The 15,844-nt window shown below is 37.0% G+C and overlaps 1 protein-coding gene across 4 annotated transcripts in view; it reads right to left on the bottom strand.

The window, feature by feature from the left end:
- TLE4 (transducin-like enhancer of split 4) overlaps positions 1–15,844 on the bottom strand; it is a 148,422-nt gene that overhangs the window by 66,611 nt on the left and 65,967 nt on the right. For 3 of the 4 annotated variants that reach the window (XM_012640049.1, XM_012640051.1, XM_012640050.1), the window contains 2 exons: positions 3,823–4,024; positions 2,516–2,532 (listed from right to left, as the gene is read on the bottom strand). In XM_012640049.1, coding sequence (XP_012495503.1) covers positions 2,516–2,532; positions 3,823–4,024 — 219 coding nt within the window. Of the gene's footprint in view, positions 1–2,515; positions 2,533–3,822; positions 4,028–15,844 lie in introns of all 4 variants that reach the window. The other variant, XM_012640048.1, reaches the window with a different exon arrangement.

The raw sequence follows: 15,844 nt of genomic DNA, 5'->3' as shown, positions 1-15,844 counted from the left end.
AGAGAAAGAAAAAGGAAGAAAAAGGCTTGACACTTTAACAAGTGAATTTCTTTCATTTTACTTAGCATCTAAAGGTAAAACACCTTAATTATCTGAATCTTTACAGTACGTTTAAATTTATATTTTATAAGCTATTCTGAAATCTGCCCTGTTTAATAATCTGTAACGTCAGGAAAACATTTTGAAGTGTCTCTCACAATTAAACCCATCCACAACCTTGTATAAATCAAAATTTTGCTACCATATCAAAATGTTACACTGGGGCTGTATAACATTGCCCACATCCTCATTACATGCAACACTAATTACTATTAGCAGATTCAGAATTTTCTGCACATTAGAGGCTTTTAGAGGAGCTATAAAAAATTTCAGGCACCATTAATTTAAATTTGTATTGAAATTTCCTTTTGACAGATGGCCAAAAATTACTTATTATTTAGAGTACCAGAGCTGCCTGTTTGCACATTAGAAGAGGAAAGGGAAAAATTAAAAGCAAGAAGGAAATTTATGTCACGTTCATTACCTGTTAAATGTTAGGGAGCATTATCTTGCATGAATAAATTATTTCGTACAAGCCTGACTCCAGCTGCAAGCAACTGGCACGCTATGACTGATAAAAACGATCTAGAGTCACACAGCAGACAATCATAAAAAGCCCCTCTTAACCAGGAACCACTAACGGGAGGACGATCAATGGAACAAGCAACTAACTGTTTCTCTGAGTATCACAGAACACATTTAGAAAAATTAGTAAACTATTTCACCGTCCAAAGCTACAGGATAGCCCCAGATCTGCCACAAAGCAATTTCAAATCTGAGAATGGTACCCAACAAAAACATCTATTTATAGCCTACCATTCCATAATAAATTAAGGCAAAATCATCTGCCTCTAATTCTTCTTTGTTTTTCCCCTGGCTTCTGGCTATATAGATACTCACTTCCAGGTTCACCCTGAATAATTATAGATGATTTCGAAATATACCCTACTCTAGTGTGAGGGAATAAAAAAATATAATTGACACAAAAGTATAAATATTGCACTGAGGTATAAATATTGTCACACTGAGATATAAATATTGTCACAGTCTTCTGGGAGTAGGGCATGAGAGAAGGCTTTTGTTTAGTTCACTGGCCTGCCTAAAGGTATGTATTTATAATATGGAGGCAGGGAATGTTTATCTTATGACCTCAGAATAACTAGACAGGCTTTCCAAGACTTGTTATCCCTTAATACTGGTCATTCCATTTACTTACTACTTCCTAAGTACACACTGTGAAATACTTACTATACTCTGATTAAGAATGCTTTTTAATCTAGGCACTGATATGCATATTACACAAAATACCAAACTGTAAGTGCATAATTAAATAATTCAATGTGTGCAGTTCCAATTGTAAATGTTGACATTTATATGGGAGTGCAGATGCCCTTTCAAAGTACAAAGATTCTTGAAGGGTAAAATAGATATACTCAATTTTTCTTTTCCATATTTAATGGCACTGGGGAAAAATCCCAATTCCCTTTTATAAAAGAACAAGGAGTAAAAAGGCATTCAAAGTTATAGCACAGGTAGGTTTCAGGGGAAGATTTTAGTCTTCATATATACATAGCTTCATTAAAAACTGCAAGAAATCTAACTACCTATGCTCCAAAACATTCAATTGTTGTAAAATACAAAAAGAGAATTGACAGCACCTGTACTTTGGCCAATGCCTGACAACTGTCCTTTCCTTCTAATCGATAAGTAATACAATGGCATATGTATTATGATTATGCATAATACAATGGCATATTTACATTGTGTCTGGCTCAAAAGTGATCAGCAATTTTCATACTTTATTCATTGCTTGCTATGGCAGCCAGTTTTTCTTGTTTGCTTACTAACTAAACTCGGGTATCCTTAGTACATCCCATTCTGGTGTTACAAAAACATATCCAAATTATTAGGGCCCTCAATACTTTTCCTCTTTCCCTATAACTTGTCTATAAAGATATACAGAGGTATATCTGATGTAAAACCTAAAGAGAATTAACTTGCTATACTGGAAACTAAGATGTCAATTTAAAAAAAAAGAATTCTTTCTGGTGAAGAAATACGCACTTAAATGTTTTGATAGAGTTTTGTAGGATGGAACTGTTTCTCCAAATATGAAATTAATGCATTTCCTTATAAACCAATTTATTTACTTAATTTCATTATTATCTTATAGGCAAAGCCTAAGTGAAGAAAAGCAGTTACTCTTTTTCACATGGTAAGACATAATAAATGAGCAATGCAAGCTAGATCTTATAATGCCACTGTGCTCTACAAATCTGATTCTGATAGAGAAATGGGACCATAGTTTCCAAAATCTCAACCAAAACATCTCAAAGTAATAAAAAAATGCAATTAACCACTACTTAGTAAAGCCCACAAAAGTTATTCTCTAAATCTCAAAGAATCTATTACTAGATTTATTCAAATCATTTATAACCCTTTTAAGACATTTCTGTCTGTTAATTTTGATTCCTACCTTGATGGAGTCTCTGTCTATAGGCAAAACAGCAGCGACACAAGCAGATTAAAGTGGTGAGAAGAAGAAAAAAAGAAAAGTACCAGTTAGTTTACACAAAATCATACATTTATCAAACCTGATCTCTGCTAAATAATAAATTGCACAGATGTCACCTTTGCTGTAAAGTTAATTATTAATACGACTCGGCCAGATTCACAAAGCACCAATCTACCTTTGACACAATTTCAGAAGAATCAAAGCTGGACATTCATAATTTTTACGCTCCTTATGGACTTTTCCCACTTATAAAAGTGTTTATAATCATGCATTAACTCTGTACCACTGCATTAAGATAAACGGATGACAAATACTACAGTCTTTCTCTAACATTACAGATGGGAAATTTATGCTTGTGTGATAAAAATCACTGACTCAAGATTATAATTCATAGTAATGACATTGAAACAGGAATAGACATGAGCTTTTAATTATGAGCCACACCCTTCAAACCAATGAAGCATCCATGTGCTAAGTAAATTCCCACAAAGGAATGAATGCTGGGAGAAATGTCTTCATTTGCTTTTCTGTTATTAACTAATAAAAATGATTAGTAAGCACCATACGAACATACAGTCATATCAGAATGTCTCTGCACTATCATCTACCTTAGTAGGGCAAGAAAACCAACCTAGAAGGAGCACAACTGGCCTTTAAATCAATTAACTGCATAAACAATTGTGTTGGTCTCATAGGAAGAAATTAGTTAATTTCATGCTTCTAAACATACTGGGTGAAAGAGGTAGTTAAACCAAAAGATTTCATTAATTTGGTCTGTACCTTCTCAATTACTAAGACTACTGAAATTGTTTTCTTACCTGTGAGATTTTTAGTGCCTTGTATAGGCTCATCTGATTTATAAATAATAATAAAGTTGGCCACATATCAAGTGAGCCTCTATCAGTAAATCTTTCTCTAAAATAAATTCAGTCAAAATTAGCTATTAATGCAACACACTATTTCAAATACGGAGCACTGTGGGATTTCACTACTGATTTAGACTTGGGGAACACAGGAGGTAACAGGGAATCAAAGGCAATAACCAGGAAACAGGCCCCCTTGCCTCTGGAGAGTGCATTAACTCTTGTCAACCACTAGGGTATCGTTTGGCAAATGACTGCTTCCAATAATTAATTTACCTTCCAGTGGAAATCCTTTGTCTAGTCACTGATAAAATTAAATTCAGAGACAATAAACAATGGCATCCAGGACCAACCCCCAGCAGCAGGTAGGCAATCTCAGACTGACATCTCAAGAGGACCACTCACCTCTTTGGTGATCATTGTCATGGTGCTTCTTCTCATCTTTAATTGGAAGGTGGGACTGACCTCCCAGGGCACTGGAGAGGGCCAGAAGCCCGGCACTACTACCAATGGGTGGAATGGCAGGGGGCTGAAGCCCCGAAGGGTGTGGCGTCAGAGGCACCGGCAGACCGTGTCCATGTGATAAATGCTGGGCCTGGAGTTGTTGCTGCTGTGAAAAATTAGACACAGATATTGAATTTGTCCCCTATGTCTATACCCCATACCCGCAAAAAAGAGGCTCAAATAGATAATAAAAAAAATCCAGCACCCATAAAAGAAAGATACATCCTTAACATACATGTTTTTAAAGAGGGGTATAGGGAGGAAAGGAGATGTATTGTCAATAAATGCTACCTTTCTTATTTAGATTTGGGGGCTTTGCGATATGCGCTACAACTTAATTTTTAAATAGTGAAATTATCTAAGTAATTTAGTTAAAATTCAGATTTCTTTAACAAAGCCTCAAAAAAAGCTTTTTTTAATCTCAAAAAATAAAATAAGGCCTCGCTATCATACATTTCTAATCAAAACATATATGTGAATAACTGTTAAAGCAGTTATGTTGAACAAAAAAAGCTGAAAATTGAGAAAATTAGTGTTAAACAGTTCTCCCAGAACCGCTGCACAGCATGCAGTGGGAGTTAATTTGAAAGAGAAAACCTGAATTAACAACCCAGAAAAGGAAACTGGTTGCAGCCACCGTTTTAAGCCCTTTAAGTGTCCTCAGCGGTACTTGAGCAAATTACTAAAGAAAATCTAATGTAGCAAGGCTTGGGTCCTCCTGTAGGCTTGCTCAATAATGCTGAAATAATTGGGCACTCTGTGCACGTTTAGTGATGCTTGAATGAAAAGCTAGAGGCCTGCCCTTGTACTCTTCTCTAGCGGCCGACTCTGTGTTGTGACAGGTTTATTTGAGTGGGACTGTGATGCATGCACCAGTAACTGCACTGACAAGAGTTTAAAGTCATTTTTACCAGCACACTGGCAACACATAGAGAAAGCCCTCAAGAGGCTGGAATGGGAGTGCTTGACCTCAGCAGAGGCTGCATCAAGTTCTGCTACAGGAACCGCTGTGGGCAGGCCTTGTTGCCTCTTCTGAGTGGGAAGAGGGGAGAGGATGGTGATGGGAAGTCAGATGTATTCCTCAACAGGAATCCCTCCAACTCAAACCCTGCTTACCAACAGTCTACGAAAACAAGTGCTGACTGAGTTAATTCCCAGACTAACTTCGGTAGTGACTGAATTTTAGTTGCTGCCTTTAAATCAATCACTTTCAGGCCTAACCTATAATAGCCAAGTAGTTCCTTTTATAATTTTCTTTCCAAGCAGGATTTTACAATACAACTTAAAAAAGAAAGAAAAAAGAAAAATTATTCTAGTAAGAAGGATCCTAAAATGAGTTTTTTAAATTCTTCAAAGAAAAAAAAAGTGAACTTTTTTCTCCTCTCCAAATTACGTTTTTCTTCCTCTTCTACATGTCTTATACTGTGTTTGACTATAAAAGCCAAAGTATAGTATTATTATAATTAGCTATTTTCTCCTACTTTCTGGCTACATGTACTTAAAATATAATCGATAAAGTACAAACACTTTGAAAGCAAGTTTACATACGTAAAATGGAAAATGGGTGTAGTATCCAGATATCTCACCAACCACGCCCTACCCTCCAAGCTCTGCCAAAACTTTTCCTAACTGGATAGTTTTTAAATGAAGGTAGTTCTTCATTTAAATGACCAAAATCATGTTCATAATTCTTTATATACTGTGAATTAGTTGTGATCAAAAAGTATGAGCACACAATTATATTTTCTAAATGTATTATAGAAAATAAGGTCTATAAGTAAGACAAAACAGGTACTTTAGGTAAATATATGGCAAATTCATTTCAAAATCTTCATCAACTAGACAGAAAACTGTTTCGATTCTCTTTCTCCTCTAAATTCCCCTAATACTTCACATGTACACTTTGCACACATAGCCATTTCCTACCTAAGAGTTCAATGGGCAAGCAATTATTAAGAACCTGCAAAAATGTCTCTTACCTTCTTTCCTTGACTCTTAGCTGTGAGTCTACATCTGACAAATCCTAGCTAACTGCAGGCACTGAAACATTCACACACTATCTTGATAAATTAAAAAACACATCTTATTTCATTAGACATCAAAAAAAAACCTCAGCCAAAAATCAGTTATCTTCAATGATCCCAGTGTTTCACTTTTATTCTTTTTCTCTTACAAAATAAAAAATAAGCACTAACTGCTTCACTTTTCCATTAAACAAGGAACTTTTCAAAGGCAGAAAATACATTCCTCGTCTGTCTGTTGCACATGATGCTTATAAGTAAACACTTCCTGGAATCCTCACTTGCTTCTATTCTACCTCAGAACAGCTATAAAAGGACCTTATCCTCTTCCTCCTTAAGTCCATCTCAGAAGAAGGGTCCTTTTCCTTCTGAAGGCCAACCCCTCCCACCTGCATAGGCAGCATCATCTTTTCTTTCCTTCTTTGTCTCACTGCTCCTTCAATTCTCCAACTCTCTCCCTCTTCTTCAGTTGTTCTCTGTCACTGATTTTGTTGTTCTGAGCTTAACATCAGAGTCTTTTAACATTTTGTTTAAGATGAATTGCCCATCTAATGTCCAAAAGAACTTGAAGCAGTACTTTTTCAGGGGTACAAAAATACCACTATATTTTAATCACTTTTTGTGTCCTCCACTGCCCTCACACAGTGCCTTGCACATATTAGCACTTGATAAATGTCTATTAAATTTAATTAAAATAACCTTCTTTTGCCCTCTTTACTGCTACCTTGTTTATATATATATATATCCCTGTATTTGCACAGCCAATCTTCTCTATAACTAGGGTGTATCTGCTGCCTCCACTTTCAACAACACCCCCTCTATGCACACACCTACACACACACACTCTTAACACAAACTCACTGACTCACTCTGTTACTCCTTATGCCCTGCCATCTGGACTCCAGGCCACCATTCTCATAAAACTGAGGACCATTCAGACAAGACTCACTCCAGATTTCAGTTTTCTTTTTCTCTAACATAGCTGCCGCCACAGACAACGTATCCTCCTTGCTAAAACTCTCTTCTACCTGCTCCAGCAACTCTAAAATGATCACCATGGCCAGCCTCTCTTTAGCTCTCTGAATGTTCCACTTACACTTCCTTCTTGGCTTTTTCTCCTTTTGCTCCTCTGCTCCTCTCTAGCCTTACCTACCTTTAAGAAATGACTTCCACATCTGTCTCCCAAGCTCCTGTACCCCTGCTCTAACTTGCTGCCAGACAGTTCCATTTGGCAGTCAGCAGTACCTGGAAATGAAAATGTCAGCACAAAACACATAAGCAACTTCCACTGGCTCCTGCTATTTGTCACCATCAATTTTTCTTCTATGCTCCTATATCCATAATCACTGAGTCCTGTTAATTCTCAAATAATTCCTTACGTTTCTACTGCCACCATACTAGTCAGGCTCTTATCACCCCATACACTAATTACTGTAAGCCTCTATCAGCTCATTTCGGTTCCAGTGAACCCATGCTGCTTACCCACTGGCAGTTTTTCTATATTCATGTCATTCTGTGCCTTTTAGAACAACCTCCTTCCTCATTGCTCATCTAAATTGTACTCACCCATTTTCACCTGTTCTCTAAAGGCTTCTTCAAACATCCCAAGTGTCTACTATCTTATACAACTATTATTGGTTGGCCTATGTTGCCTCATAGAGGTATTGTTATTCGACTTTTTACACATAAGAAGACCTTGACTTACCTGAAATTGTGAGACTCTGGAGAGAAGACACCGGCCTCAGAACCCTTTGTACCCTTGGCACCTAGCTCAGTTTCCCACACAATACTGAAGAGACTCAATAAAAAACTCTGATAACACTGACAATAAAAAGCCTCTTTAGACAGTTACATCTTGGTTGCAAAAAAAGTTCAAATTTCTTAGCGCTCAAGATCTTCCATAAACTAACATCAGCCTCACTTTGCACCCTACTGTATAACACCACCTAGGGAACCCTTTGCCCATAACACTGTCTATTTAGTAAGACACCTAAACTCCTAGAGCTCAGCTTTACTAATATCAACATGCACACACAGAGTCCTCTCTCATTTGTCTCCACATGTTTAAATTCTACTCATCCTTCTATGCCAAACTCCTGCCTACCTTCTGTGTGAAGACACCCCTAATCACCCTGGCTCAAAGTAATCTCCACCACTGCCTCTTAAATTTCGACAGCACTTGAGCCCAATACCATTTACATGACACTTAACTACCCAAGCCAATAAAAGACTTTTTTCTCCACACACACACACACACACACACACACACACACACACATTGTATTATGCCATAATCCTTTAATTAGAGCTATTTCTTTTAAATTTCCCACAATGCCTAGATATTTCTTGCACTTAGTAAGTATTCAAACTATTATCAGCACCAATTTTATAAACTGATGAATTTTGGCTCTATTTTCTTTCAGATGATATTTCAATCTTCATAATTTAAAATGAAACCAGAAGAAATAAAAATGTAAGCTGCTTATACTATAATCCTTCATTTGGATACCTTAAATAAGCAGCAATAGTCTAAAATGAGCAAGACTGATATTGTAGTGATCAAACAGAGCTTGAAACCCCCATATAAAAAGTATGCATTTATTTTTATTGTTGGTCTTTTAACTTTTTAATTCTTAATATTATGAATTATAAATGGGCTTAAATATAACTACCACTAAACATTTTCTAAACTAATGAACTCAAACTCTGGTCATGTGTCCATCTGAACACATTTAAAGCTTTTGGTGAGGTAAGTTTCTACTACATTTAAAGAGAGTTCCCATATATTCTTTACCTGCCTTCCACTAATGTTAACATTTTATATAGCCACAGAATTTATCAAAACCAAAAAATAACATCAGTATATTACTATGAACCAAACTAGAAACTTTATTCAGATTTCTCTAGTTTTCCACTAATGCCATTTTTCTGTTCCAGAATTCAAACCAGGACACCACATGGCATTTAGACAGGTTTTAATCTTTCATTTGTTACACCAAAATAATCAACTCCTCTCAAAAATCTTATGAATGGCAACAACCAAACTGCAAGCATATTGTTTAATAGAATATGCCTTGAATTTAGGAAGTAAGAAAATGAGAGGGGGCTACCATAAACTCATTTTTATAAGTCATCCATTGTATATATATATAAAATATCAAACAGAAAAAGCATACTCAGTTGGGGATTCTTAAAAAAAAAAAAAAGCAATTTTTATCAAGTGTTTTTAAAAGTAAAACTGTAAGATAAAATGAGATTAAATAAGTCACCAAAAGGCAATAAGATAAAAATGTAAGACAGATACACTGAAATACTATAATAGGTTTTTAAAATGTTTACATTAATAAATCAGACCACTTTTTATATTTTTAAGCTTCTTTGCAAGTTTCCACGTTAGGAACTATCCTAGAATTTGAGTGGCAGATGTACTTATAACTGATAATGATTAGTCATTAAAACATACGAGAGATCCTCTTTAAATAAAAGCAGTAAGTCACCAATGGCTATGGTGAACTTCAACCTTTTCTCCATTAAAAAAAAAGCTGTAATTTATCAATTTCAAATAACATTAAAAAATTCATTTAAAAAATCATTTCTATCAAGTCTTTTTATTAACAGAGGAAAACTCAAAGCAGACTCCCTAGAAAAGGTGTGAAGTTTCTCTAGACATTATTCAAGGAGCTGAGAGTAGCATAATCTAAAGGACTGCCCTGCAATAGGGTGAAGGCTCGCTGGTGTTTCCCAATAGGTTAACATGGTCCTCTGAACTCTGCCCCATCTGTTAATCATAGAGCAATTAACCTGCAAAGGTTTATTATTTTATCTTACAGTCACCCTAAGAAACATAAAATCTCTTGCTTTTTAAAGACCAAAGGAAGGGAAATGTATATTCACAGTACACAGTTCAACATAGATTTGTTACTAAAATAATTTAAGATAAATCACCACTCTAGATAACTACAAACTAGCAGGTTAAAAAATATTGACTTTAGATAGGGAAAAGAAAATACAGAAAGAACAATCAAGCCAAATAATCAATTAAGAGGGCACAGACTGTAGCACCAATTAAACACTAAAGTAAATGTACTCTATGTAACCATAACTGAGAAAAACTTACTGAGAAAAATATGTATTGGGGAAAATTCTTCTCACTGACCTTCCTAGGTCATTATTATCTTCCGGTGTCTTATTTCATTGAAAAAACAAAAACAAACAAACAAAAAAAACCTCTCTTATGTCAAACCACATTACAAAATAAACTATTTCTTCTTTCTGTTTCCTTTATGAGCCATTCAAGAAAGTAAACATTAAAATGGAGTGAACTTTAAACTTAGGCAAGTACTTCATTAAGATAATTAATTTAATTCTGAAAAATAGCAATTGTGTCTGAAAATATACAGCAACGAGGTGGCAGACACAGCCTCAATTCTCTTAATAGCTTTTTACTGGATTTTCCGTAACAAAGAATTATTTCCTTGCAGTTTCAAGTTTGGCACAAAGGGCAGAAAAGGACGATTAGAAAATCGAGTTCATAGGAAATGTCTTTTGAAATGTTGTCTTTCTGTCATCAAAAAGGGGAATTCTTTCTAATGGAGGGTCCCCAACTGCTTGTTGACCAGGAACTGACAGACTCATCCATGACCAAGTAGGAGCTGGTGAGGGTACAGCTGCAGCCCCACATGTCCCTAGGAATTCTGGGCATCTCTAATTTAAAGCCAGGCAGAGGTTTTCTTGTTCATGACCTCCTCCCAACTCTACTATGCTCTCAACAGCAGAAAAATCCTCAAAAAACATGCATCTTCCTTAGAAGCAGTAACATCTCAGTAGCAATGAGCACATTTAGTGCCCATATCTTGGTCTCTAAAAAAAAAACAAACCACAAGGTGAACCTGCTCCGTATAGTGCTAGAAAAGCAAGAAAGTTACCTAGACTAACGGGTAGGGTCAAAAGGACAATGACCCAACCTAAAAGGGATCCAAGCAGCAAAACTTAAGATAATTTCAGTATCATAAAGAATGACTATAATAAATTATAACACATTTTTTAAAGTTTCCAGGAGTACAGTCCTTGGTACCCCAAGAAAACAGGTGGAGCTATGGCGCATTCTGGAGCCAAGCACTAGAGAACTGCTCACAGGCCAGGGCTAGCTGGCTCCCAAGTATACAACCTACCCTTTCACCAGCCAGCGAAGCTGTATGAACTGGGCATATGTGCCTTGACCCAACCAGGAGTCATCATTCTAAGAGAGAAGTAAGGGAGGACCTAGCAGACCTTTAGAGGAGCCAGGAAAGAAGAGGCAACAGACTCTGACATGGCTGGTATCCACACCCCTTAGCATGTAACGACACTGTTTCGTATAAACACTACTGCTGGCCTGGCTCCTTTCTGTGGGTTGGTCTGAGTCTGCAAAAGGAGATGTTGGGTGACATTCAGAAAGCATCACAATGAAGCAGCATCAGAGCCACTGGGCTAGAATCTTTACCATCTATATGAGCAAGAGCCAGTCACTTAACATTTCTGAGCCTCCCTTTCTTCGTGTAAAAAGTGAAAACAGTTATCAAATTTACCTCCCAAGGTTGCTGGTAGAATTATATGACATTGTGCACAAAATATCCTTAGCACAGTGCTTGGCATATAACAACATTCAATAAATGGTGGCTGCTATTAGGAAGAGGTATCAGAAGTCCATACTCCCATGGGGGGGGCGGGTAGAAGACAGGAAAAGCTCTTTACAGAATATCAATTTAAAAGGAAAGAAATAATTTAAAATTTAGCACTTCACCACTCCAAATATATCAATTGATCCAAGACAGACTCATCAGTACATGCTAAAACCACTAGGTGAATAGTTGCTATTGGGGAATAGGTTGTTCATAGTGTCTAATATTGCCCTAGAGATTACCTAGCTTCACCAATAATGTGATTCGATTGGAAACACACTACACCACTTAGGCAGTATTCCTACTGAAAATACTTAACCTGAATCTGAACTTGAGAAAACAACCAGAAACAATCAGACAAATCCGGATTATGGAATCTTCCACAAAACTGGCCTAGAATCCTCAAAATGCCAACACCATAAAGCAAAATGGTTTCGGGACTGTTGTAGATTAAAGAAGAGTAAAGAATATAAGAAACATGATAACAAAGGCAACTTTTGAATATGAATCCTGCATCGGAGGAGAAATGCTACAAAGCAAAAAGTGCTATCAAGGACATTTTGTGGACAACTGGAGAAATATGATTATGAACTGGATACAGGATGTGTTCATGGTATTGTGTTTACACAGGAAGATGCCCTTGTTGATAGATGATGCACACTGAAATATTAAGGGGTAAACATGACTGCCTCTTACTTTCCAACAGTTAAGGACACTCAAAGTGCATGTGTATTTGTATGCAAGTATACACAGAGCAAGCATAACAAAATGTTAATTGGTAAATCTAGGTGATGAGTATACAGTGTTTTACCATTCCTTTGACTTCCCTGTAGTCATAGGGGCAGGGAAAAGAAGATGTGTCCTTCTTGCCAAAACATGGGAGTTCTTCTTTTAATAAGTATCTCCAGCAAAAGTTAAAGGTTAAGTGAATATATGGAAAGAAGCAAGAATAAAAAGAATAAAGGAAGAAACTTTTCAAGCTAAGCTTACCTGTAACTCATTCCTGATGACTTACGACAGGGGAAAGATGCATTTATAGCAACCAAAGAAAAATTATCACTGAAAGGATTTTCTCAAGCTAAACAAACCACAGATCTCTGTAGACCTCAAGATCTCTGTACTGGTCTTAAGGGGAAGAAGGCAAGTTAACAGGCAAAGCAAGCAAATCTCATGAGATCTGTGCCAAGGGTTCCATGTCCTAACTTGCAGTTTAACACATGAAGTAATGATGGTAAGAAAAGGAGGGGAAAAAAACTACAAAAAACCTGATTTATTAACTTTCCCATTAGTGATCCTGTTAGCATTTTATCTGGTCTAAAGTTTACTAGAAAAGGTACCTCTAAGCAAATTAATAATGAAAATACAATTTCCTGAATACTTATTTAAGTTATATAAGGAAAATTTTCAAAGACTTTACACATCTTACACCAATGCTTCTATTTCGTGAGTTTGAGTCATTAAAGTCACCAAGCTAAGGCGCTGTGATCAGAAAAGCTTTCTTTAGTTACTTCAGAGTACTTTAAAAAAGTAAAGCTGCACTGGGCGGGGTGGCACATGCCTATAGTCCCAGCTACTTGGGAGGCTGAGGCAAGAGGATTGCTTAAGCCCAGGAGTTTGAGGCTGTAGTGAGTGCATGATGTATGATCACACCTGTAAACAGCCACTGCACTCCAGCATGGGCAACATAACAAGACCCAGTCTCTAAAATAAAAATAAATAAATAAAAGAGTAAAGCATTTAAAAAGCCTATCTACTTTAGGTTCTTCAGTAACCCTGCATTTGATCTTAGAACTTCAGAGGTGGAATGAACTTCAGATGTCATCTAGGTGAGCTGCTTTCCAACACTTTGACCACACCTCATATATGTGTTGTACATGTGTGTGCATGCAAGTATATGCATAATGTACACGTAAATGAAAAAACTTAATACTAAACACTACTGTGTACAAAACACTCTAATATTTTCTATTCTCTTCTATATCTTTTTTTAAATAAAAAAATGCTGACTATGGCTTACTGAATTGATTTTACTGTATACTCGTGAGTCTGTAAGCTGCAATTTGAAGAACATTGATGCAGGCCAACACCCTCATGTGTGGGGTCAAAGGTGAGAGTCAGTGGGAGATAGCATTAAGCACCAAGAAATGGAGCACAAACCCTACCACCCATCCAGAGGGTGCAGTAATGTACCTGCTGCCCTATCAGGACACTTTCTCAACTAGGGAGATCATACCATAAGAGGTAAGCAATCATTCATTCATTCATATGAATAAAAGGAGGCAGGTCCTCTGGGCAGGTGACCTTTGAATTGAGACCTGCAGGATGCAAATGAGAGCACCTTGCAGAGGGATTCCAGTAGAAGGAGAATCAGAAGCAAGAGAAAGACAATTGCAAAGACCCAGAACAAAACAACCACCTGTTGTGACCAGTGATGAAAGAGGAAGCCTAGTGGGAACCCAGGGAGCAAGGAAGAAGTCAGGTAGAATATGAGTATTCTGGGAATTAGATCATGCACACTAAAGGGTTTTGACTTTTATTTAAGAATAAGGAGAGCTCTAGGCTGTGGTGGTGTTTCTTGGTTTTGTTTTACAAGCTGATTTTTTAGTTGCTCTTTAACTGGTATACATTCTGGATCATAATCACTTGTTGGGTTGTATGTGTTGCAAATATCTTCTCCCAGTTTCCGGCTTGTCTTCTTGTTTTCTTTAAGATGTCTTTTGACAAACGTGATTTTCATTTCAACTAAGTAATACATACTTACCAATCTTTTTCTTATGGTCTGAGCTTCCTGTGACCCTTTTAAGAAATCCTACTTTACCAAGATAAAAAAAATAAAAAAGATTCTTCCTGTTTGGTTTTGTTTCAAAGTTTTAAAGTCCTATCTTTTTAGGCATCTAGGATTGACTTCTGTATGTGATGAGATGCATGAATACAATTTCATTTTTTCCACAAGAATAACCAACTATCCCCCTAGTAATATTTCCTGGCATCCATCTTTCTCCCCACTAATCTGTCTGCACAGCCTGGCATGAGTGGATCTATTTCTCAGTTCATTATTCTTTTTTACTGGCCTATATAAAGACTAGCAAGTCATTTTATCTAGAATATTTTAAAAATTAAGTTTGAATGAAAGATCACTTTCAAAGGAAAATAGAAATGTGTCCCCAATCCAAGAAGGCCTGCAGAAATCCCAACGCATCTATCATTATGGGTCTCTTCCCAATATTGAAGGCTACAGGGACATGAAGAATATAATTACTCCTGTTATGGTTTGAGGTACAGAATAGTCTCATAAATCTGAGAAGGCAGGCCATTAATCCATTTTTTTTAAACAAAAAAAGCACAGACATGAACCTAGTGCACATCTTTACAGTAGAAGGGGGATGCTTGTTTGGGAGGGGCACTGCCCACTTTCAAACAATGCCTATGAAAGAAAAAGCTCTTCTAAGACAATAATAGAGAAAAGCGCCAAATAAGAAACGGAAATGTCACACACAATTTGTAGCCCAAATTATAAGCTGTTCCCCCTTACTATACAATCTTTCAGAGAACACGAAATGTGCCCCAGGGGAACAAATAATAGCTAAAGCCAGCCAAAAATATGGCCTTTAGGAAGAGAAACAATAAAGCATCTATTATTTTTAGCAATTTCTCATTGTTTGTCTTGGGAGGGTGCTTTTTTTTCCTTTTTTCTCCTTCTTTTTCTCAAAAGATTCATTTTCAGATTAGTCACAAGGGCTGGCAAAATGCTGGAAGTTGAAGGTATTTCAGAGCCGTCTTCTGGCGCAATGCTCCAAAGCTTTTCAGGGAAAATGATGCCGCCCTAGCCTAGAAATCTGTGTGAGCAGGAGAGTTTAAGCAAGGCAGAGAGCGGAGACCTTGGGTTGCTGACCCCTGCCATTCAGCCAAACTTGGAATAGACTTCCTCTGCAGGATAGGGAGGAGTTTCCCTAACAATGGTGGAAAACCTGACCTGAATTTAATCTCCAGGACCACAAACGCACATGGAGACCAAAAGGAAAAAGTCTTTTTATACGGAAGTAAAGAGGCTGGGTGTGGTGGCTCACGCCTATAACCCAAGTACTGTGGGAGGCTGAGGCAGGATTGCTTGAGGCCAGGAGTTCAAAACCAGCCTGAGCAAGAGCAAGAACCTGTCTCTACAAAAAGGAGAAAAATTAGCTGGGCATAGTGGCACACACCTGTAGTCTCAGGTACTAAGGAGGCTGAGGCAGGAGGATCATT

This window comes from Propithecus coquereli, unplaced genomic scaffold (genome assembly GCF_000956105.1).
Source record: "Propithecus coquereli isolate 6110/MARCELLA unplaced genomic scaffold, Pcoq_1.0 Scaffold147, whole genome shotgun sequence".
Taxonomy (NCBI): domain Eukaryota; kingdom Metazoa; phylum Chordata; class Mammalia; order Primates; family Indriidae; genus Propithecus; species Propithecus coquereli.
Note: the sequence above shows the minus strand (reverse complement) of the source record. Positions and strands in the feature narration are given on the sequence as shown.